General features: G+C 43.7%; 1 protein-coding gene across 1 annotated transcript in view; it reads right to left on the reverse strand.

Moving 5' to 3' along the window:
- Window positions 1-987: 987 nt before the first annotated feature.
- The window catches only part of LOC146821009 (visual pigment-like receptor peropsin), a 737,141-nt gene continuing 714,507 nt past the window's right edge, over window positions 988-23,621 (reverse strand). The window contains exon 6 of the mRNA XM_085609320.1: window positions 988-1,431. Within this exon, the coding sequence (XP_085465446.1) occupies window positions 988-1,431 (444 nt within the window). The remainder of the gene's footprint in view (window positions 1,432-23,621) is intronic.

The raw sequence follows: 23,621 nt of genomic DNA on the forward strand, positions 1-23,621 counted from the left end.
TTGCATTCTGCAGCACACATAGAAAGAGGAAGACGTCTCAGGGGATTGTTGTTGTGCAGGAAGGTGTCCCTTCCAGCACAAAAAACAATCCTGCTTACTACACAGGAACCCTTGAACAATGGTGCAAGGCTGCCTGCATAGGAGCTAGGCAGCACATTGTGTGCCAGTGCCAGGAAATGACAGGAATGAGACGTATATTGTTAAGAACAGTGCATTCCTGCCCTTTCCCTATCATGCAGCGCAGTGCAGCGAGGTGACTGGCTGCGCTGCGTTCCCTCTTAATAAATATGCCCTATAATGTATATGTCCTATTGCATTCCAGAAAATGTTTGTCCAGGAAGGTTAATTTTCACAGGTTCTCAGTGACATGGCTTGTATTTATCTGCTATGGTATTATGGATGCGGGAGGTGGTCACCATTCGAGGGGAAGTTTGAGTTTAAGTTTGAAGTTTGTCATTTTCTTTTCTGTGCGAATTTATGTGGTGAATTAATGTCACACAAAAAGATGATGGACGGAATTTTTGACAATGTTCAGCATTCCGTCCATCATCTTTTTGTGTTAATGTCAATTGCATTTATCCTTGAACTGTGAGTATCGAGAATACTAATAAAAATTATAAAAAGTTGGGCTGCTTTTGTTTCCAATCCCACCCTGTGCAAAGCCCAGAGCTGCTCCAGTACCCCAGTAGTTTATAGGAATCTGAAAACACTGCCTGAAAATAGTTTCCACAAAGGAAACTCTTTTGTTATACATTGGCCAAAATTAGCGCTCTGTAAGCAAATAGCTCACCTCAACAATGACATTCAAGCACTAGCCAGCCTACGGAAAACGTTCTCGTTTTTTTTCAATGCTATTTAATGATCTAAACACCTCACAGTATGCAATTTATCACGTGATGGCCACGTTTAGGGCCAGGCACAGAACTCACATTTCCCATATAAGAAAGAGTGAAAAGTAATGTTTGCATAGTCAGATAGAGATATACCTCAAAGTCTGTCACATTCAACATCAATGTTATCTTCGATTACAATTGATACACCCACACAACATTCCTTTGTTTGAGGAGGGAGCGTGTGGCTTTGACCAACTATTCCAGAGTCATACATTGGTGGCAGCCGTTTCTCTGAAACCTGTTTTTGCTCTCTGGCATGTTGCAAAGACTCTGGCTTCTGTTTAAGGTTTTTGAAGTATTTTAGCTTCACAGGATCCCTGTTTTCCTTTGAGCAACGCAGCAGGCTGTGAAGATCTTTTCGGAATTTGGAGCTCATTCCAAAATAGATGAGAGGGTTGTAAAAGCTGGCAGATTTAGCAAAAAGGCTGGCTAATATGCTCGTCAAGCTCGGTACAATGTAGCCAGACGCCGACCACATGGATATAACAGCGTAGGGAGACCAGGCAACAATAAAAGCGGTGCATATGACAACAGATACCTAAAAGGAAAAAAATAACAATGAAAAACATTAGGCTCTTATATCATTATTTTAGAAAACAAACTTTTACAACTAGTTCGTTGTCATTACCTTTTGTATGCTGCAAAGTGTCACTTATAGAAGAATAAACAGCATTGTATATAATTTCTGGTCGTAGAATGTCCTTACTTCCTTTTACACAAACCTCAATTGATTAGTTTTGTAAAGGAAATATTTTACTGGTCAATAGGAAATGGCATTACCTTTTGTATGGTACAAAGTGTCACTTATAGAAGAATAAACAGCATTGTATATAATTTCTGGTCGTATAATGTCCTTACTTCCTTTTACACAAACCTCAATTGATTAGTTTTGTAAAGGAAATATTTTACTGGTCAATAGGAAATGGCATTACCTTTTTTATGCTACAAAGTGTCACGTATAGAAGAATAAAAAGCGTTGTATATAATTTCTGGTCGTAGAATGTCCTTACTTCCTTTTACACAAACCTCAATTGATTAGCTTTGTAAAGGAAATATTTTACTGGTCAATAGGAAATGGCATATGCAATTTTTTCTAATGGGTAAAGTTTGATCAACGGGAAGAGACAAAATATATGACTGGTGCCTAGCAAAAGTGTTATCGGGGCAAATCACGAAAGGGTATAAAGGGTATATGAGTGCAGATCTAAGCTGTGCACCTGCTTTTCGGTGCTGAATTTGTACAACAAATGCTTTTTTACAAACACATCAGTGCTGGTGCCGAAGCGAACAATGCAATCAAATAGTGCATTTTACAGCACACCTTACATTTACTAAAATCCAAAGGCTCCGAAATAGTACTCATTAAATATCCCACTACTTTCACGGTGGGAAATGTGTGGCAAGGAACAACTTCTCATATACTATATTTACAAAATTCATTGTGTAAGAGCCAGTTATTGGAATATGAACCTCTTAACCGACCTATCTCATTTAACTATGTAGAAAAATCTCTAAATCAATGTAACAAACCCCCCAGTGTTCCACATAAATATACTGTCTTCACAACATAGGTGCTTTTTCTTTGTTATTATTATTTAATCAAAAGTAAAGCATGATTTTTTTATATCAAAAATATATATTCATATAACATTTTCAATTTTGTTTTTTTGTTTTGTGACTTACATGAGTTGACAAAAAACATACATGTGCATAATCAATCAGTGTAGCCAGCAATTTAATCGTTGCCTAAAGCAAAAAGAATGCTAAATAGTTGACAGTGCCCCTCAAAGAACAACAAAAGAAATTATAAACATAAAGGTTTAGCTACCTAATCTCACATACCAACATCCATACCACATACTACATAATGTACACAAAAGGGATTATAAAACATATATTTAACAACTGGAAATGTTTTCTTTTAATTATTATCTATCAATGTATTTATTCTGTTGACATTTTTCTCAGAGTGACTTTTTTTCTTTATTTCTTCGGTTTTAAGTTGATCCATATGAGTTTATTTTCCAGTTGTCAAAATGGTTGGTTGGCATTCTTTTTGCTTTAGGCAACGATTAAATTGCTGGCTACACTGATTGATTATGCACATGTATGTTTTTTGTCAACTCATGTAAGTCACAAAACAAAAAAACAAAATTGAAAATGTTATATGAATATATATTTTTGATATAAAAAAATCATGCTTTACTTTTGATTAAATAATAAAAACAAAGAAAAAGCACCTATGTTGTGAAGACAGTATATTTATGTGGAACACTGGGGGGTTTGTTACATTGATTTAGAGATTTTTCTACATAGTTAAATGAGATAGGTCGGTTAAGAGGTTCATATTCCAATATTTTTGACTCTCTCCCCCCTCTTGGACCTTAAATTAACCGGGGAGTACCTTTTTACATAGTGTAAGAGCCAGTTATGCCATACTCCCGCCATTTTTCCTATGTCCTGCTGTTTAAAAGCTATGAGCACCCGAGGTAAGGTCCTACAGCACCACATTAAATATGTTGTGAACGCAGGTGCTTGAAGCCTCTTAAGTATCATGTGAGATTCTTTTTTAATAATATTTTTTACAGCAGGTTCCCATCTCCAAAAGTTGCGAATAGCAAAAGATGCTGTTACCCTATTAAAACACAGTAAACAGGAACATGAAAGGGCTCAGTTGGCTATGCTAAGATGTGTGTTCCAGACCATATGTTCACCGAAGCTCAGCTTGCCAGCATTTATACTATTGTCATATTAACAAATGACTACCCTTTCATGTAGAAAAAGAACAACATATAAAAAAAAGGTAGCAGCTGCAGGGTGCAGGGTAAATAGTGAATTTTTGCTGCTATTTGCATGGCTGCTGGCTAAATATCAGAGATTATGCACTATTTGAAAGGAGACTGTGTAAAGAGGTAGCAAATTTCATTATTTACCCGGCCGCCGACTAAGTAGCAGAGATTATGTACTCTTTGCCTGGTGGACATGCAAACAGCCAAAAAACTTCACTTTTCACCCAGCCGCCGACTAGATAGCAGAGATTATGTACTATTTGACCATCGGCCATGCACATAGCAAAGAAACGTCACTATTTATCCAGGAGCCAACTAGATAGCAGAGATCATGTACTATTCAGCCTGTGGCCATTCAAACAGCAAAGAAGATTCACTATATATACAATAGATATAGCGAGCAGAAATAATGTTATATTTGGACTGCTGGCTAGATGGCAGTGATCATGTACTATTTGGCCAGCGACTGTGCAGACAACTAAGGTACTTCACTATTTATCTGGCTGCCGACTAAAATAGTAGAGATCATGAAGTATTTCACAGAAACCATGGAAACCACTAAGAAACTTCACTATATGCCTGGTATCCAAATAAATAGCAGAGATCATGTGCTATTTGCCCAAAGCAGTGAAAATAGCAAGGGAACTTTACAATTAACCCCGTCTATTACTAAATAGCAGAAATTGTGTATAATTTTGCCAATGGCTGTTCAAATAGCAAAGAAAGTTCACTATTTACCCAGCCAACAACAAAATGCACTATATTGCAGGAACACGTGAAAACAGTAAAGGAGCTTCACTATTTACCCAACCACCGACTACATAGCAGAGATCATATACTATTTGTCCGGCAGACATGCAAACAGCAATGAGGTTTCTTTATTTGCCTGGTCGCCAACTAGATGGCAGAGATAATGTAGTATTTGCCTGACAACAGTGCAAACAGCAAGGAAAATTCACTATTTCTAACCTCCACTGTTTACTATTTGCATAGACACTGGCCAAATAGTGCACAATCTCTGCCATTTAGTCGGCGTCTGGGAAAATAGTGAATTTTATTTGCTATTTACATGGCTGTCTGCCTAAAAGTACAGGATCTCTGCTATCTGGTAATGTGACTGGGTAAATGGTGAAGCTTTTTTGCTGTTGCATGGCTGTCGACCAAATAGTACATGATTTCTGCTTCTAGTCCACGGCCGAGTAAACAGTGAGGCTTCTTTGCTGTTTCCACAGCCGCAGCACAAATATTATAAAATACTTGACATTTAGTCAGCTGATCAATGAATAGTGAATTTTCTCTATTTACTTGGCTGCTGGCTAACCAGTAGAAATTATTTTCTTTTCGGTCAGAGGCCTAAAAAATAGAAGAGCACTGTGCTATTTACCCGGACGCTGACTAAATAATATAGATTCTGCACTGTTTGGACGACGTTCATGAAAATAGCAGAAAAAATGTACTATTGCTCGACTGCTGGCTAAATAGTACAGATTCTGCTCTGCTTGGCCAGCAGCCATGCAAATTACATTTAAACTTCACTATTTACTCAGCCGCTAGCTAATTTAGCAGATATTATGTACTGTATAGCTTGCAGTCAAGCAAACAGCAACTTCACTCACTACCCGGATTCTGGCAACACAGCAGACATTACTTACAACGTGGCCAGTAGCCTTTCAAATAGAAAAGAAACTTCATTATTCACCTGGTGGCTTGCTAAATAGCAGACAGCAAGCATAACTTGGCCAGTAGCCGTAAAAATAGCAGAGAAACGCCAATAGTTCCCTGGCTGATGCCTAAGCAGCTTAATTCTTTTATTATTAAAAATCATACATATTTCAACAAGGTACTTACCCCCAGCTAGAACTGCAAACAAGGAATGAGTAAAATTGGCATCCATTTCCTTATGACAGTTAGGGTCCTGATACATTATTTCATATACAAAATGTGTTTGAAAATTGCACAAATACGGTTTGTAAATGGAATCGTATTTTACAAACTAACCTATGAACTATTAGGTCGGTTCACAAAACACTTAATTGGAGGGGTTCCTGAATGACGTGCCTAACTAATATTCATTAGGAAGGTGTCAATTTGCGACCCTCTGTGATCGGCTATGAACACAGGGATGGTGGCCTGCAAGGGACAGCTCACCTTCATCCCTATGACTACATACCTAAATGGATTTCATATCCCCTATGACAGCTAACAACAATGTTACCAAGGGCTTGATCATGAGTGTCACAGAGGAAATTTGTATTGCTACTGCCAGCGCAGACACACAATGAATGGATACCAATTACTGTCAAAGCTACGGCCTACACTGTCCGCAAAGGTGTTTTGCATTGCAGTTTATACAGTCTACTTGTTCAAGTGTTCTGTTCAACCTCACAACACATCTACTAACTTCTGTATAGTGTCCCCACAGTCGACACTGTGCACCACCATGTGCTAACATGTCACATGGTCACATACATCCACTTTCATGTCCATGCTTGACACATAAAAACATGTAGATGCATTAAAGGTTTTACTAAAGATGTGTTCCAGAAGGAAGATACTCCAACAGCTATTTCCATGTATCATGTAATCGTAAGGATGAGGGTTCACATTTTGGAATGGTACCCATATAACCACACAATCAAAGCTTGTTAGACAATTGCCTAAGAAATCTTAAAGTACACATTGTCATTGGTGACTAATCAACTCCTACAAGGCATTGCTACTGAATCTCGAGAAATAGAGGCATCGCATGGAACAATGAATCTGGCTGTGTAGTTATGTGTAAGCTATTACCAATTAACACTGGTATGAATTTATTGCGGTTTCATGGCGTGTACATGGCCATGTGCAAGGTGAATGTAGAAAGCTGGACATAGGACACAATGGCGACCAATGCACTTCTCCCCCACATCATTATTGCTGACTAATGTAACACCGTTTTCCTTTTTTTAGCTGACCAAGCGTATGCACTGATGCTGTGGGTAATGACACTGGTGAAGAATCCAGAAACCCAAGCACAGATGACCTAATATCAAGCTCTCGGCTGCAGCAGGTCAATTGTGGAGTGGACTTTTGGTGTCTTTAAGTCACAATTCCGCTGTCTGGATGGATCTGCGGGTCGATTTTTATACTTCCCACCCATGGTCTGCAAGATCATCCTTGTATGTTGCATCCTGCACAGCCTATGTGTTCGGACAAATGTGCCTTTGCCAGAGAACAATGTAGAACTGGAAATTTCAGATGATGGATAACATATGAGTGAGAATAGAAGCCTAAGCAACCTGCAACTATATTTGTAGCAACAAGGTGGAGGGATATCATAACCAATTTATTCCATGAATAACATGTAACATAGATCATAAATTAAAAATGTGGTATATTGAGAAATGTTGGTATGTATATAAATACTTTTTCACAACATAAACTTTTTTATCCTATTAGTACACTACTTTCCTGCCATGCAGTTTTTGATCCGTGCGTGTATGTTGCACAGACTTGTATATGATATATCTATATATATATATATATATATATGTATATGTACACAGAGTATATAATACTAACTATAACATAATACGGTACCAGAATATATTTAGCGCACGCCAACAACAAAATGCAGATGGGGCACCATTTGTAGCAACTATCTTTGTGTCATCACATAGATGGTGAGCCCTAACTATGTGTCTGCCACTCCTGATGCTAGCCATGTGTGTGGTCTCATACTTGTGCTTACCAGTAGAGGCAACTGTTTATTGGAACATAGGAGTATTCCACATAGGTTGTGCATGGAAACACACTCACACAAATGCAGTGGACATATGCCACTCATGATACATTTATTTACATGTTGTAATCAGATATTTAGTTCCATTGATGTTGTCGAATGGTAATTATCTAATGTTGCCTAGGCCTCGGTGTTGCATCTATACTCACAATGCAATGCACAAGATACACCGTTTGGTTGCATACTGGAGATATGGAGATATGTAAGTAGACGCATTGCCATCTAAAAGTATGCAAACTTACCAAAGCATTTATGGTGACAATCCATACCACTATCGCAATCTTTCATGCTCTTTGTACACACAAATGTGGGATATGGACTTTAGATGGATGTGGTATTCATGCAATAACTCATATAGCCCCATCCATACACCCCTTTGCATGTGTGTGCAGGCAGATATTCTGCACTTACACCTCCGAACTACTACCTAAGGACTTCAATGTGTAACATGGGCCATTTTGTCCTTGCAGAGAGTTTAAGTACATGTATTATGTAGTGGCCATTGCCTAGGTTGACAGTTATAGGTGGAACCGCATACATAGTCATGGATAGGCTTGAGATAATAGCCACACATACATCCATTGAAAAGTGCGCAAAAATGTTATCATTGTGTTTGCTCATGTCTCAATATTGGAACCATGAAAAAGGATGATCACACACATGAGTATGATTATTCACACACATGAGCTAACAGTTGCAACAGTACAACAACAAACATCAATAAGAACACAATATACACTGTCATAAGGAAAATGATAACACATCAGACTGAAAATGTACTATAAATAGTTGACCTAGCATTGAAAGATATCAATCAATATAGTCTTTATTTCGATTGTTCAATCATAAAAGACAAGGTAGTACAGTATTGAAATGTATAAAATTCATCGCTTGACAATTTTTCCCATTTAGCATTAAACAATAAAATCGACAGTGATCATAGTTCTCCATAAAATATCCAATAAATATGTATCCATTATTAAAACTCGTGATTGTGCATAATCAATATTAAAATTGGTTATTAAAATATAACATGGAGTTCAACAATTATCATTTCACATAAGCTGAAACCACCATTTATACATGGCCCTTTTTTTAGCAGGAAGTCAATAGGATTTTTAGACTAATATGTGGTCCCTCATTGCATTAAAGGTTGCTCTACCCCAAGCCCAACTCAGAAATGTTGCCATGCTGATTACAATAAGGTCCGTGGTATCTGACCTAAGAATCCCTAGAGCTTCCTTTGCAGTCCTTATACCCAAGACCTTACAAACAGGTTTGAGCCATTTCGTCCTTGGAAGATGGTAAGCTGGGCAGACAAATAAAATATGGGCTATGGTCTCAACATGGTCATGGCAGAAAATACATTTATCACTTGATGATGTGAAACATCTACTTGTGAACGCTCTTACTGGTAGGGAACCTACTCTAAACTGATGGTAAAGTTTCCGATCGAGTGGCCTGGAAATAAGGTCCCAATAACCTTCCAATTTAGCCTCATCTTTTACTTCTAGGAATTCCCTAGACAATGTCGGCCTTGTAATGGATGAAAACTTCTTAATTGTAACCATGTCCCAGTATGCTGCCCTGTAGATCTTCTTAAGGGGGAATACCGCAGCGTTTGGCTCCTCCCACAGGATACTCATCCCCATGTCAGACAACATGATTTTAATATTTTTCAACCATGGGATCTCGTGTAGGTAACCCAGCTTCCTTACTTCTAGTAAGGCCTTGGCGTATAGAGAAAGCTCAGGGGGGGTCCAAAGTCACCTCCAAAATGCCAGTGGTCTGAAACATGCTACATCCTCCATCTTGTAGCAGCCAAGATCTAAGAAAAGGGGCAACAGGGGGGAGGATTGCGGGAGGCCAACCAGTAATCCAACAAACTTATTTTGTGCTAGTACAAGGGGGGTTAGATTGTCATAGCCCCACAGTTCAGCACCATATAGTATTGCAGGGCACATTTTTGAGTTATATATTTGCAAAACAGGGGCAATGGGTTTTGTTTGGGAAAGCCTATGCTCTTTAACCAGAGCACCTGCTAATTGCGCATGTTTTAGGGCCATCATGTCAACTTGGGGTTTCCAACTTAGCTTCCTACTTAGTGTGATACCCAGATAGGTGAATACGTCAGTCTGGTCCAGGAGCACATTATTCATGTATACTCTCCCTATAGTGAATTTTGATTTATGAAGCACCATAAACGTAGTTTTCTCCACATTAACCTTTAGCTCATGATCGCTACAAAACACCTCAAACCTCCTGCAACCCCTGTCTTGTCTTGGATATTATCAGGGTGTCGTCAGCGTACATCAGCAAGGGTATTTTCATACCGGCCAATGTTGGAGCGCCAGTGGGGTGGTCATTAAAATATTGAACCACCCTATTTATAAATAAAGAAAACAAAGTGGGGGCTAGTACACACCCCTGACGTACCCCCTTGGATACCAGAAACCTCTCTGTAACTTTCCCTGGCTTCCCCCAGCGGACCTGCGCGTAAGTTGAATCGTGTAATTTTACTAGAATGGACACTAATTCCAAGGGCATCCCCATTTCCACCAAAGCACTCCAGATTTTTACACGGGGTACAATGTCAAATGCGGATTTTAAATCCACGAAAGTGTGTAGATTGTGCCCCCTCCTATGATAACCACCCGCCAATATATTAGCACAAACCTGAAGACCTGGTCGAGAGTACTTGTGTGTGGCCGAACCCTGCCTGTAATGGTGTTAGGATGTCTGTTTCTACTATCCAGGCCTGGATTCTGCCAAGTACTAGTCTAGCTACAATCTTCTGAGCAGAATCTATCAGGCTAATTGTCCTGTAGTTTCCTGGTTGTGAGCGGTCACCCTTCTTATATATCGGTAGGATTTCGGCACCTAACCAGGTATCAGGAATCCGTGCACCACTGGCTATAGCGTTCGCCAGTAACTTTATATAAGGGACCCAGAACTCTTTTTCCTTAATAAACAAGTCTGCAGGTATGCAGTCGGGGCTAGGGGCCCTGCCTCTTGGGATTAATTTTAGTACGGATTCAACCTCTAGACTGGTGAAGTACAGGGGTTCACTCGGCAGTGGCCATTGGGGGATCTCCTCATTACAGTTGGAGGACCGAAACTGCGCTTCATAATGTGCAACCCACTGTAATGGGGCGACGTGATTAATAGGTACTTGCTTCGATTTACCACTTCCCCATTTAACTAATTGCCAGAATTGTGTCATATTCCGTCCTCTATAAGCCAGCAGCAGTTAATGCCAACAGTCTTCATCGCATTCCTTTTTCACTAGCAACTGAACTTTCTTATAGTGTGCTCTGGTCTTTCTAATGTTGAAAGATATCACTCTAGATACATCAGCTGGACCTTTTCTACCCGCCACATACACAAAAAAGCCGCTATCTTGCATAGGCAGAATTTCTACTGTGAAAATCTTCGCAAGCCCTTAAGTGCAATAAACGTAAAGTGCACTAGCTGGAAAATCAATAAACCCATAGCCTGAAAACGCCCTGCATCCACACAGAAAATAATGTAATGGTGTAAAGGAAGGGATGTGGTGGATATTGCAAGCAGTAACTCAGGAACTCCAAAGTTACTTCCAGATTTACTCACAGTTTATCTGTCTGTGCTTGGGAGAGGTGGTGAGTGTGGAGCAGGAGAGACTAGATTTGAGTTTGTGGAGTTGCTTTATTGTATCTCCTTTCCTAGTTGTGTGCATCGTGCCTAATTTTGCGTGTAATGTGTGTAGTTCTTTTGTCAAGTGTACTATTACATCTTGGGTGTCTGTGTTTTGGGGTAGTGTGAATTTGAGGTTTTAGGGGTTTAGTTAGAGTTAATTAGTCATAAGTGAGTGGGATAATGGCGGGGCCAAAGCGCACCAGGCCCATGAACTCCAAGGAGTTGGGGACTTTCCTGTGGCTGGTAATGCACTACCTGCCCAAAATGATAGAGGCTGGTGGTAGAGTTCTCCAGGGGTACCTTGTGAAGGTGCAGAAAAGCCTGTGCGAGAATATGCGGCAGAAGATCGTGCGGATCCATGACATGGACCAGGAGACGCAAAAGTTAAAGCATCGCTGGCAGGATATTGTGGGCAAGGAGTCTGACCTGCTGAAATATCTTGGGATTACCATTGGTGGACCTACACGTAAGTACATATTTGTCACCGCAATGTGATGTGTATCATGTTACTTTTTAACTGTTATGGGCCATTGTCTTGTGCAAGATAAATAATCTAGACATGCCAAGGCCATAGTGCATTAACACATTTGTGAATCAGTGGTTTCTGTGCTACAGTGTGACCATCACTATTGTCACTATTACCATGGGTGAGTGAAATGCGTTAATGGTAAGCATGGATTTGACATGCATTGCTATGCATGTACTGAAACTTAGGGTCCAATTTACATTGAGTCACCGTCATCAGTAGATATCTTATTCAAATATTCTGGTGGAGGTCAGTACTTTACCTCATTTACAAGGGGCATTACTCCACTTAACACGGCTTAAAGCCAGCTTGCAAATACGGCCCCTACTCAAACAGTACTTTGTGTGAATTTAGGTTTGTAATGTGTTCCACAACACCAGTTGCTGCATGATGCTGCCCAATCCTCACATGGTATGTGGGCATGGAAAACGTTTTCACCAGGAAAAACCAGATCAGAAGCAGGCGATATATTGAAATATTTTTTATTTCTCCACGTATTATGATATTTCCATGCATGCTGCGCTCTGCTGCACACATATGTGTATATTTAGAGAAGAACCCCTGTACAAATGGATTATGTGCATGAAGGTGTCCCTTACTGAACATTAAGATTTGCCCTTGCTGTGCAGGCACCCTAGGATGTGACACTAGGGGGCCTGCTCTCGCCCTACGTTGCTTCTATTGCACCAGCACTACGGGTAATGCAGTGGTGCATCACATTACTGTACATAAAGCCCATCCCTGTGTTTTTAAACTGCAGGACCACAGCTTTATCAAATAAGGCGTAACACTGCATAACACTACTTTCTATTGATTATGTCACTATGTGTGAATAAAAGGCTGGCACTGTGCATTTGCTCCAAAGGAGGTAGTCCTGCTACAGGCATGTGTCGTTTTCAGCTTGAAATGTGCGTTACATGAACAATTCCTTACATAAAGGGAGTGTTGTGCAAGGCTCGTGCACAGCTGTCATTCATCCTCTGATATTGTGCCCAAATATCCTGTGAGTGAGTGTCTTGTGAAGGGGCAACATTGTGATCTGTTTTTGATGATCCTTGGAATACCACCTCTTAATTGGCTAGAATTTTTTTGGATGATGATTTAATGGTGTGTGTAAAATGAGGGCCTCCAGAAACCATTACCTGCGGATTTATGTGAATTTTGTAGGTGCACAGCATCACCCATGGCAACTACATGTCTGTAGCTCATTTGAGATGCCTGTCTGCCAATGGTGTGCTACATGGCCATCCGGTGCATGTGCAATAGTTTAACATGTATGTACGACTGAGCATCCTAAGAAATGTGTGTCATCCAAGTATGCAACTGTGTTATCTGACCACTTACAACCTGAGGAGCCACATGGGAAATAGTGTGGCATATGTGGTGTGTTGTTCTTGCACTCCATGTATGGGAGAAACATTTTTATGATGTCCTGTGCATGTTATGTCTTGCAGAAGGACCCCACCCTTATACTAGCGCAGAAATGGCCAACTTCGACATCCCCAAGTTTACCCGTGAGTGTCTTCATCTGTGTAACAAGTGCATTGCAAAGAGTCAGTGCCATGTCAGATGTATATGGATTTGCCTTAATCATTGTGCAACCTGCTCATCAATTGACTTCCTACAGATGTGGAAGAGGTAATGGATAGATGTGGCCAAGTATTGCAGATGTATCACCTTCGGACCAGTATTGATGAAGAAATGTTGACTACCTTGAACTTACAAGATGAAAGTTGTGTGTGGTGTGTAAAATTTCCAAACTGTCTGACAATACTAATGTATGTGGTAATTGTAAAACATGTCTGCCTGAATAAGGTGTGATTGCTACAGTATGTATGTCATACGCACATGTAGAAAACGTGTCTATATGTGTACAGGGTTGGTATGGTCCACCGCAGAGTGTCATAATGTGAAAATATGGAGGGGCATAGTCTCAAGGAGATATCGCAGAGTTATCGGCACTTTATCGCAGCCAAATTGGTGATAAATGTATCGCCTCATTCACAAGCTGGTGCAAATAGCCGATATCACCAGTTTTTCGGCGATAGCATCCTCAAAAAACATCGCCACAGATGACCACGGCAACTATCGCTAATGAGATGCAGAGTAGGCGTTCCTGAGGAAAAGTCAGTGACAACACCACACCTCAACATTCTCAACGACCAGCCTGATCTGCGATAAGATCACAAAACAGGGGATAAGGCTCATTAGCAGCAGGAAATTAACATCTGCTCTCACCTGGTGCAAAGTCGGACTACAACCGGCACCAGAAAAGGGAGCCCAGACCACAGCCACACCTGAAGAAAAACAGATCCCATGGAGCCACTGATCATGCAGCTCGGAGCCCCAACAGGGCCACAACACCCTCTGCCACCACCCCCAGGACCCCTCCCCCACCCCCCCTTCCCGGACCAACACAGACGCAGCGCAGACAAAGACAGCGACCTCCTGAACATGCACCAACCTCACAGACCCAACACCAGGGAATGTCATTGCCCACCACAGGCTCAAAAGGACAACCATCCTACGCATCCAGACCACCATTGCCCACAGGCTGAAGGTACCAACACAGCGGACAACCAACATCCCACCTCAGACAAGGCTGCTGGCTGTGCTGCATCTGTTTGCCTCTGGTACCTTCCAAACAACAACTGCCAGAGTCTGAGGAGTCTCAGAGCCAGCCCAATCCAAGTTCCCCACAACTGTCTTGGATGCCATCATCAGCTTGGTACCACACTACCTTTCCTTTCCCCACACTGTGCAGGAACAGCTGGAGACCAAGCAAGGTGTCTGCACTATAGCTGGATTCCCGCATGTGTCGTCAGGGGGCAATTGACTGCACACATGTCCTACTTGAGCCCCCTGGCAACACTGAACACAATATCCTCTACCGAAAGCACACATATTCCATCAATGTGCAGGCAATAGTGGACCACCGGGGAATCTACATCAACGTCGACGCCAACCACCCAGGCAGAGTGCATGAGTCCTACATCTTCCTACAGTCCATCATCAACCGGCGCTTCCAGTGTGGCACCTACAGAAATGCGCTGCTCGTTGGCAAGTACCAAATGAACACACCTCAACTCCACAATCATTCAACTCACAACACTGGGAATGCACACATCATAAACTCACATACAACATGCCAAACAACATGCCCACACAGCAGACACAACAGTACAACTTACTATGGCAACCTGGGCCAGCCATGCACATAAGCCATCAATGGCATGGCAACTCAGCCACATGATAGAAGATTGTGGGAAGAGGTGGGAACCAGGCATGTGTGAAAGAGGCAAGTGACCGATAAATGACAATGTACACAATGCCAAGTGTGGCGTGCATGCGATGGCCAGACTACAGTATGCAGACCCCAAACATATACATGTCGAGATACACTGCTGGTGTTTGGAGTGTTGTGGAAGTGGATGCAACCATGTCACCCCAGCCAGAGGGGAAGATCACGGAAATGTAGCTTGTCACGTCCCCCCCTGTAAGCGTGAACAGAGTTGGCTGGCCTGGCGTACAACAGGCCAGCGTAGGGGTGTGAATAAAAAGCATGTAGCTCAGGGCGTGGTTCTCTTCTGGAATACCCAACGTGTCTGCCAGGGCGATGCCCCTCGCCCCGCCACAAGGCTGTCACCTTGAGCAGTGTTGCCTGCGATCCTGTGCACCTGTTGCACCCTGGGCCACTGGTCTCCGTACCAGTCCTGCCAGGCCCTGCGCACCCAGGCCTCAATGCACACCTGCCGACTCCGGCGTGTGTTGAAGAGGGTCCACAACGTGCTGGTGCAAGCTACAAGCCCGAGTGCAGCAAACCTGGCAGCCTCCTCAGACCATTGCGGCCTCCGCGACACAGGCCCGCAGTACTCCCTTCTCGTTAACATACTCCACCGGCATACACAGCAGACTAGTAGGTCACACATTTGGAACTGAGTCTTGATTACACTATGGCAGAGAACATTAATTATGGCTGCTTTTATCTCACTATACTCCCTTCAATGTGGTGCCACCAAGTCTGTGTATAGCATTCCAACTACACATGTCTGTGTGCCCACGCGGACTACTGCCCTCCGGCCACACTGCGCTGGAGTAGGTCACACATTTGGAACTGAGTCTTGATTTTTCAATGGCAGAGTACGTATCATTGCACGCAAGGAGAGTTGTAAGAGGATGAAGCGTTTCAGTCAGGAGGAAAAAAGGATCATCGTTACGGAGGTGATCGAACACTACCGACAACTGCCCTGGTGTCACTCTGTGCATCGCAAGCCAACGACACATGGCTGTGGGCCCCTGCTGACTGCTGCCTCCGGCCTAGACTGCGGTTGAGTAGGTCACACATTTGGAACTGAGTCTTGATTAAACAATGTCCGAGTACACACATTAATGCAGCGTTTACATCACTGTACTCCCTTTGATGTGGTGACACCAAGTCTGTGCATAGCATCCCAACCACACGTGTCTGTGGGCCCTTGATGACTACGCCTTCAGCCTACATCTAAATAAGGGTCTTAATGACACTCTGGGCCCAAGCATGCAGCAAGTTATAAACTCATCGACCCAAACTGCCACGAAAGATACCTTGGCGTGCTTGATGCCCCTGCCTTCTCGCATCAATGACCGGGGAGGTCCCTGCTAGGATTGTGCTGATGCGGGGTGAGCTCCTTCGCACAGACATTACCGTAGCGCGCCAGTACGCACCACGCATTGGTGTGATCAGCCCAACAGGACGGCCCAGCAGTCTAGTGTTCATTTTGCCAGACACTTATATTTTTATCCTGCATGAGTGACTGAGGGAGGTAGGAGTGCTGGGGGCATCTACAGTGGTCACTCCCCAACAGTGCATACCAGTGTGCTTATCAGAACAGGACCAGATTCGCCGAGTCCTTTATCGGCTCCCCCCTGCTGAGTACCTGGTTCGCTGAAGCTACATGCCAGTGGGCTATCAGGAGTGACCGTTCCGGATGGTTTCATTGCTGCTGTGGCCTTGCTTCTACAGCTGATCCCGGCGATTTCCTTGGGGCACTATTCTAGCAGCTATGGAGAAGGTGGACAAACTCCAACCCAAGATACAGTTCGAACAGCGTAAGACCAGGAATCGAGAGCCTGAGCAGGGAGCTAAGGGTGAGGAGACTCCGGCGGACTTCTGTCAAATACTGGCAGAGAGGCGCATCACTGAAGTCAAGGAATCACATATGGAAACAGACGCAAGACAGAAAATAGATGGGGAAAGCCTTAATGCAGCTGCAAGATAAAGCAGAGGACCTTGAAGCTAGATCTCGAAGGAGTAACATTCGCCTTACGGGCCTGCCCGAGTCGACATTTACTGGCAATATGGAGACTTTTACTGAAACCCTATTGGTCTCACTGCTGGGCCGTGACACTTTTTCTGCAATGTTTGTTATGGAGTGTGTACATCGCTCGTTGGACCCAAGGCTGCCTCCGGGGGCATCTCTATGCCTGATTATTGCTAAATTCTTGAATTACAGGGACAGGGATGCTGCACTGAGGAAAGCCAGGGACACTACAATACGAGGGCTCCCCTGATTTTACAGCTAAAGTCATGGAGGCACGCAGACAGTTTGCTCCACTGAAGCGGGCGCTAGGGCCCAAGAACTAGACTACGTTATGCTTTATCCTGCGTGCCTGCGAGTTACCATGAATGGTGTCTCCAATATCTATCAGGAACCGCAAGTCCCTGCAGAAAGCGCTCCAGGACTATACCAAGGAACAGCAACTTGGGGCTGCTTTGGGGCGCTTCCAAGGGGCGGAGGGAGGTACCCCAGGTGAAAATGACTAAAGCATGCCACAAGCCTAATTTTCAGTAGAAGCATATACTAACACTAGAGCTGTGAGACTATGATTAAGATTATTTTCTATTACGGATGTTTCCGCTCTACAGGTAATGGATAATTTGATTAAGTGCTGTATTGAATTGTTCTTTGTTATCGCTAAAATGCTAGTCTCCCTCTATAAGTCTATATTCACATGTTAGAATTCCTGGTCAGGTTTTCAGTGGCTGCGTACCCCTTAGTGGGAGCACTTGTCACGCCGAGTGGGGTATGCACTAGCTATAGATTCATTGTAGAATGGCGGCCTTTACGAAGAGGGTAGTGCTTCCGCCCTACAAAAAAAGCTTATCATCTAGTGGTAAGGAGGGAGTTTTGCAGAGTCCCAGCTGGATATGGCTGGCGCTTAGATGCTCCAAGAGCATGATACAGACGTAGTGCCACGTTCGGCCTGTGGGGTGGCCTTTGGGCTTCTTCTTCCTGGGTGGTTTGGGAGGGCGTACTTCATTAGGGTTCTACAACAATCTGCCGTAATAGTTGTTACATGGCGGTGTTGTACTCTTGGCTGCGTCCAGGAGCACTTTGACGGAGAGGCAACATCCGCCCCTGAGGGTGTTCCACAAGATGAAATTATGCCATATTTGTTTGAGTTGTGATGACGGGGGGACAACCGATTGTGTCAAGTTGAGGTTGAAGCAACGTGGGCGGGGGGATTTGTTGGGTATTTTTCTCTGAGTCATAGCAGAAGGCATGATTATGAGGTGCACTTCAATTATTTGAACCAGATTGCTAGGGAGGACAGCGCGAGCTCCACTTTGTTCTCTACCGTTTCTTACCTTTCCCTGGGATGACACAGCAGCCTGGTCAGATTATTAGATTTTTTAACATGGAATGTCAGAGGCTTAAACAATCACCACAAGGTACAAAACGTCATTGCCTATCTTAAACGGTACTCTGTCGATATAGCTTTGCTGCAAGAAACTCTCCTGCCCATGGATAGGATGATGCTGTGGCATAAAGTACTGCAGGGCTGGTTCCATGCTTAAGAGTTCACTTCCCATGCTAGAGGGGTACTCACGTGGGTAAACCAAAAAATCAGGATATAAAATTTACCCGGTTACGATGGATGTAGAGGGGCAGTACACCATTTCCAAGTGTAGGGGGAAGGGACTAGATTTACTGGTTATCAATGTGTATGGTCCCAATTACGATAATCCGCAGTTCTACCACTCCCTATTCACAACCCCGGGCGTTGACACAACTCTTCCATTGTCAGTGGGGGGGGTGACTTCAAATGCGTTCTAGACCCAGCACTGGGTCAGTCAGGGGGTCCTGAGCGCCGAATCTCCGCCGCTGCAAAACTCATCAGAGACACAACAGTAAGACTTTATATGGTGGATGTGTGGAGGACACGATACACAGGGGCGGGGGGCTACACACACTATTCAGCTCCACACGCTCTTCATACGAGAATAGATTATTGGTTGCTGTCTCGGGCATTGTGTGCTGAGGTCAGAGACTGTAAGGTCCACCCGCGCACCCTGTCGGGTCATGCTCCTATACTCTGAGATTCGCGGAGCCCCCAGAAACAGCCTGCTCCGTTTACTTGGAGGTTTCCATCCTACTCGTTGCTAGATTCTGTTTTCAAAGCTGAGATGGCGGAGGCCATCCAAGATTTCTTTGCATATAACATAGGATCGGTTTTGCAGTTTTCCACTTTTTGGGAAGCATTCAAGGTATATATTAGAGTTGTTGCCATATCTAAATATTCTGGGGTGCTTGGAGCCATTAGAAGTAGACTAGAATATCTAGAAAACGTTTGATCGAACTAGAGACGACATTGTGTCGAGATGGGGCCATAGCGGGCGATGATGAATTGGAAAAAACTCTAGCCAATTTTCAGGAAGCTGCTGACAACGAGGTCCATCACATGGGGAAATATGCAATAGCTAGAATCTATGGGGAGGGAGAACGATCAGGAGCCACGCATGCATCTTTGTTGAGGCAAAAGAGGGAGGCATCTATTATCACGGTGATATGGTCGGAGGGGGGTGAGCTACTAACGGAGCCTGAGGATATTGCTACCGATTTCGGCAGTACTACGAAACCCTCTATCGCTCTCAGGCAAATGATAGTGCCATTCAGGATTATTTAGAACACATTAAGTTACCCTGGCTCACCAATGACCAGCGAGAGTACCTGATGAGACCACTAGAGGCCTGGGAAATACATGAGGCATTACATCATATGCGCTCCGGAAGCGGTCCGTGGCAGGATGGCTTAACAGTGAGCTTCTATAAAGAATTTTAGGACCTCCTGACCCCACACTTGGTCACGCTCATTGAGGAGCTCTACGAAACAGGGAGACTACCCCCCACAATGGGTGAAGCCATGATAGTCACTATACCTAAGCCTGGTAAGCCTTCTGATGAATGTTCTGCTTACCGTTCGTTGTCCTTGCTGAATGTTGATACTAAAATTTACTCAAAAATACGGGCTAATCATCTAGCTCCTTTGGTCCCAAATTTGGCAAGCACAGAACAGGCAGGGTTAGTTCCGGGTCACAATCTAACATACAACTTGCATACTTTCTTTGGTTCGCTCCAACATGTCAACCCTGAGGTCAAGGCCACGGTGGTATTTTTAGATGCTGAAAAAGCGTTTGACTCAGTCGAATGGCCATTTATGCGAGCTGTCTTAGAAAATATGGGGGTGGGCGGAGTCTTTTTAAAGTTAATCGCAGTTCTCTGTGATTCGCCCACTGCTAGAATTCGCATGGGGGATATGGCCACTGCCCCAGTACACATTTCCAGGGGTACTAGACAGGGATGCCCGCTGTCTCCCCTTCTCTATGCTATAGTTGTGGAACCCTTGGCTTGCGCCCTCAGGGAATATCATGTCTTCCAGGGGCTCAGGTTTCTGACTTATAATTTAATAGTGTCCTAGTATGCTAAGGACACCTTAATCTATATCAGGAACCCTGCGGACAATCTGTCCCCTGTACTTTGGGAAGTGTTTTGCTTTTGTGAGCTTTCAGGGTTAATAAATCAACTGGACTAAGCCCATTATCTTCCCATTGATACTCACTACTAGTCCCATAGAGCTAGATTTCCCTTTAACCTGGACCACTAAGCCCGTGCGCTATTTGGCATACAAATCCATACTGACTCAGAGACAGTTTTCAAGGAAAACTATGGGAGAGCAGTTACTAAATTAGAAGACACCGTTGAAAGATGGATACAATTGCCTATATCTCTCTTGGGACGCGTCTCGTTAATGAAAATGGTGATATTGCCGAGGTTTTTATTCTTATTTTTTAACATTCCGATGGTTCTCCCAGCACATTTTTTCAAAACTATCACCACTATTCTCACCAAACTGGCATGGGCGGGCAAACAACCAAGAGTGCAATGGAAGGTCCTCACTCTTCCTTACTATTTAGGAGGGGTGGGAGCCCCAGATCTAGAATTGTACTACAGAGTTGTGCAAAGCACACATGCATTTCATTGGATACACCAGACACAGAACCCACCGCACTTACATGTTGAGAGGGTAGCAGTCGCTCCTTCTGACCTGCCCATGTCTCTGTTTTGTCCCCGAGACTGCCGAACAGGAATTCTTGACTCCATAAATTCTACGCTTCATGCATGGCGGGATTTTGTGAAAAGACAGGACTGTAACATTTTATACTCCCCACTGACTCCGCTGGAATGGTGCACTTGGCTCCAGGTGTGCAGAGACTGCGCTGTGATGAGGGCATTGCAGACTTTGAACATCAAAGTGGTAGGCGACCTCTTCTTGGAGGGGGGGGCTCGCATGTGGGACGAGGTAATCCCGGAGGACGGTACTCCCACCCCATTAGTGCAGCTCTAGTATCAAAGGGTGAGACATGCACTGCGCGAGATTCTTGGTGAGAATATGGCAGAACCCCCTGAGGTTACCCCGCTTACACTTCTACAGGCAGAAACATCTGTTAAGTTAGTGTCTAGGTTCCATGAAATTGCACAGGCTTATCGCAAATACTCCTATACAAAGTCTAGACTGGAGTGGCAAAAGGACCCGGGTCTAATTATTGATGACGACACTTGGAGGTATTGCTGCGAGACGACCCATTGCATGTCCCTAAATGGTCAGCATTGCCTAATTCATTTAAAATCTTTGCAGAGAGTTTACTATACCCCAGAGCGGCTATTTAGATATGGGCTGCACAAGTCAGCCGAGTGTGAGAGATGCAGGGTGTGTTCGGCGGACTTCCTGCATGTAACCTGGACATGTCCGTTAATTGCTAAGTTCTGGGAAAAGGTGTTTCAGACGCTGAGTGACATTACAGAGGCACCAATGCTCCCTGACCCGATTATAGCCCTGCTGGGGTACACTAAGAGAATCAAGAAGGGACTGCAGCGACTAGTTGAAATGGATATGCTTATCGCAAAGCGCAGATTAGCCATGCGCTAGACGTGAGTTCCTCCTCCCACAAAACAGGAGTGGTCGCGGGACATGTTGTATTGCAACACGCAGTCAGAACTGTATAGTGGGCTGCTTCCCCCCCCCGTGGACAATCTAAGAACTTCTGCGGTTTGTACAAAACATACCTTGCTGAACAAAAGTCCACTTCCTGCTGCGGTGGACGACCGGGGGTAAATGTTAATCATTTTAAATTATGTGGTGCAGATAGTAGTGATTTCTCTAATCGACTGTTAGAAATGGGAATTTTGGTCGGCTAGGGCATGTGTTGAAGTCGGGCAGAAACCATCACTTTAGTCAGGATAAGGGAGTTACACTCCTAAAATAACCCCTGCTCACCCACTTGGTAGCTTGGCACGAGCAGGCAGGCTTATCTTAGAGGCAGTGTGTAAAGCATTTGCACATAACCAACATTAATACGGTATAAGTACTACAAAAGGACACCACACCAGTTTAGAAAAATATCCAATATTTTAATTTACTTAAGACAAGACCAAAAAGATAAAAATCCACAATACAGTACTAAAAAATCTTCATTTATCAAAATATGCTTGAAAAACAGTTCCTTGATGTCGATAGCTCCGTCCGGGGCTATCGCGGCTTTGTGAACAAACAAATCAAAACAGTTCTGGCTGACCACAGCGTTGCGGGCCAGCTACGGTGACGGGAAGACCCGCAAACAGTACCTTTTAGAAATGCAGGGCGTCGGCGACCTCTCCTTGAGCTTTCGAAACCAAGGCGTCTGCAAGCGTCGGTTCCAGAGGTCGGTGCAGGAGTCATGGGGCCCTTGAAGTCACACGCGTTGCAGGTCAAATTCCCCTCTGTTGAAGCACCTCCATGTGGTAGGATACGATCTCATAGTCGCTAAAAGGACCATAGTTATATATGGATGACATCCTTCTGACTCTCACTAACCCCCATACTTCACTGGAGGTCGTGATGACAAAACTGGCTGCATTTGGTGGAGCGTCCGGTTTCAAGACCAACTTGCAGAAATCCACCATTCTTAAATTGACTATTCCTGCCTTGGCGCAGACCCGACTTACCTCCTAGTTTCCCTTTAGGTGGGCAGATCAGGGATTATCATATCTAGGCCTACAGATATACTCCATGCCTAAAAACACACCTGCACCGTAGCCACATCGGTTCACTGGGGCCTATTTACAAGCCCTTTGCACCTCCAGTATATCACCTATCGCATATTAAAAGTGAGGTACAAGCAGAGCACGGGGCTTGTAAATAAGCCCTTCATGCGTTGAAACAATGACAATTGAACAGTCATGTGTCTTTAGCACAAATGTTTGCATAGGGAACGTTGCAAGTCTCGCAGTTGGGCTATATTAACACACATTGTATTAGCAGCCATGTACATTGTTGTCAAGATACAGCGGTTTCCTGTAGTAACTATGGGGCATATTTACCATGAAATTTTAACGCGGTGCTCCAACGGTTTATGAATGTCGGGATGCACTGTATGTACAAAAAGAGGATGCATTCTTGCATGTCCCCAAGTGATGGTGCTAAAAAGACTGCCTTGCGCCAGCGTAGCCATCCTTGTGCTTTGTTGCTAGGGTGCCAGCGCTGCAGGGGCAAATGGTGATGTGCAGGAAGGAACACCTTGCTGCACATAAACAATCCTTACAACTTATTTGTTGTTTCTATGTGTGCAGAAGAAAGCAGCACATATAGAAAGAGCAAAAT

This window comes from Triturus cristatus, chromosome 6, assembly GCF_964204655.1.
Source record: "Triturus cristatus chromosome 6, aTriCri1.1, whole genome shotgun sequence".
Taxonomy (NCBI): Eukaryota; Metazoa; Chordata; class Amphibia; order Caudata; family Salamandridae; genus Triturus; species Triturus cristatus.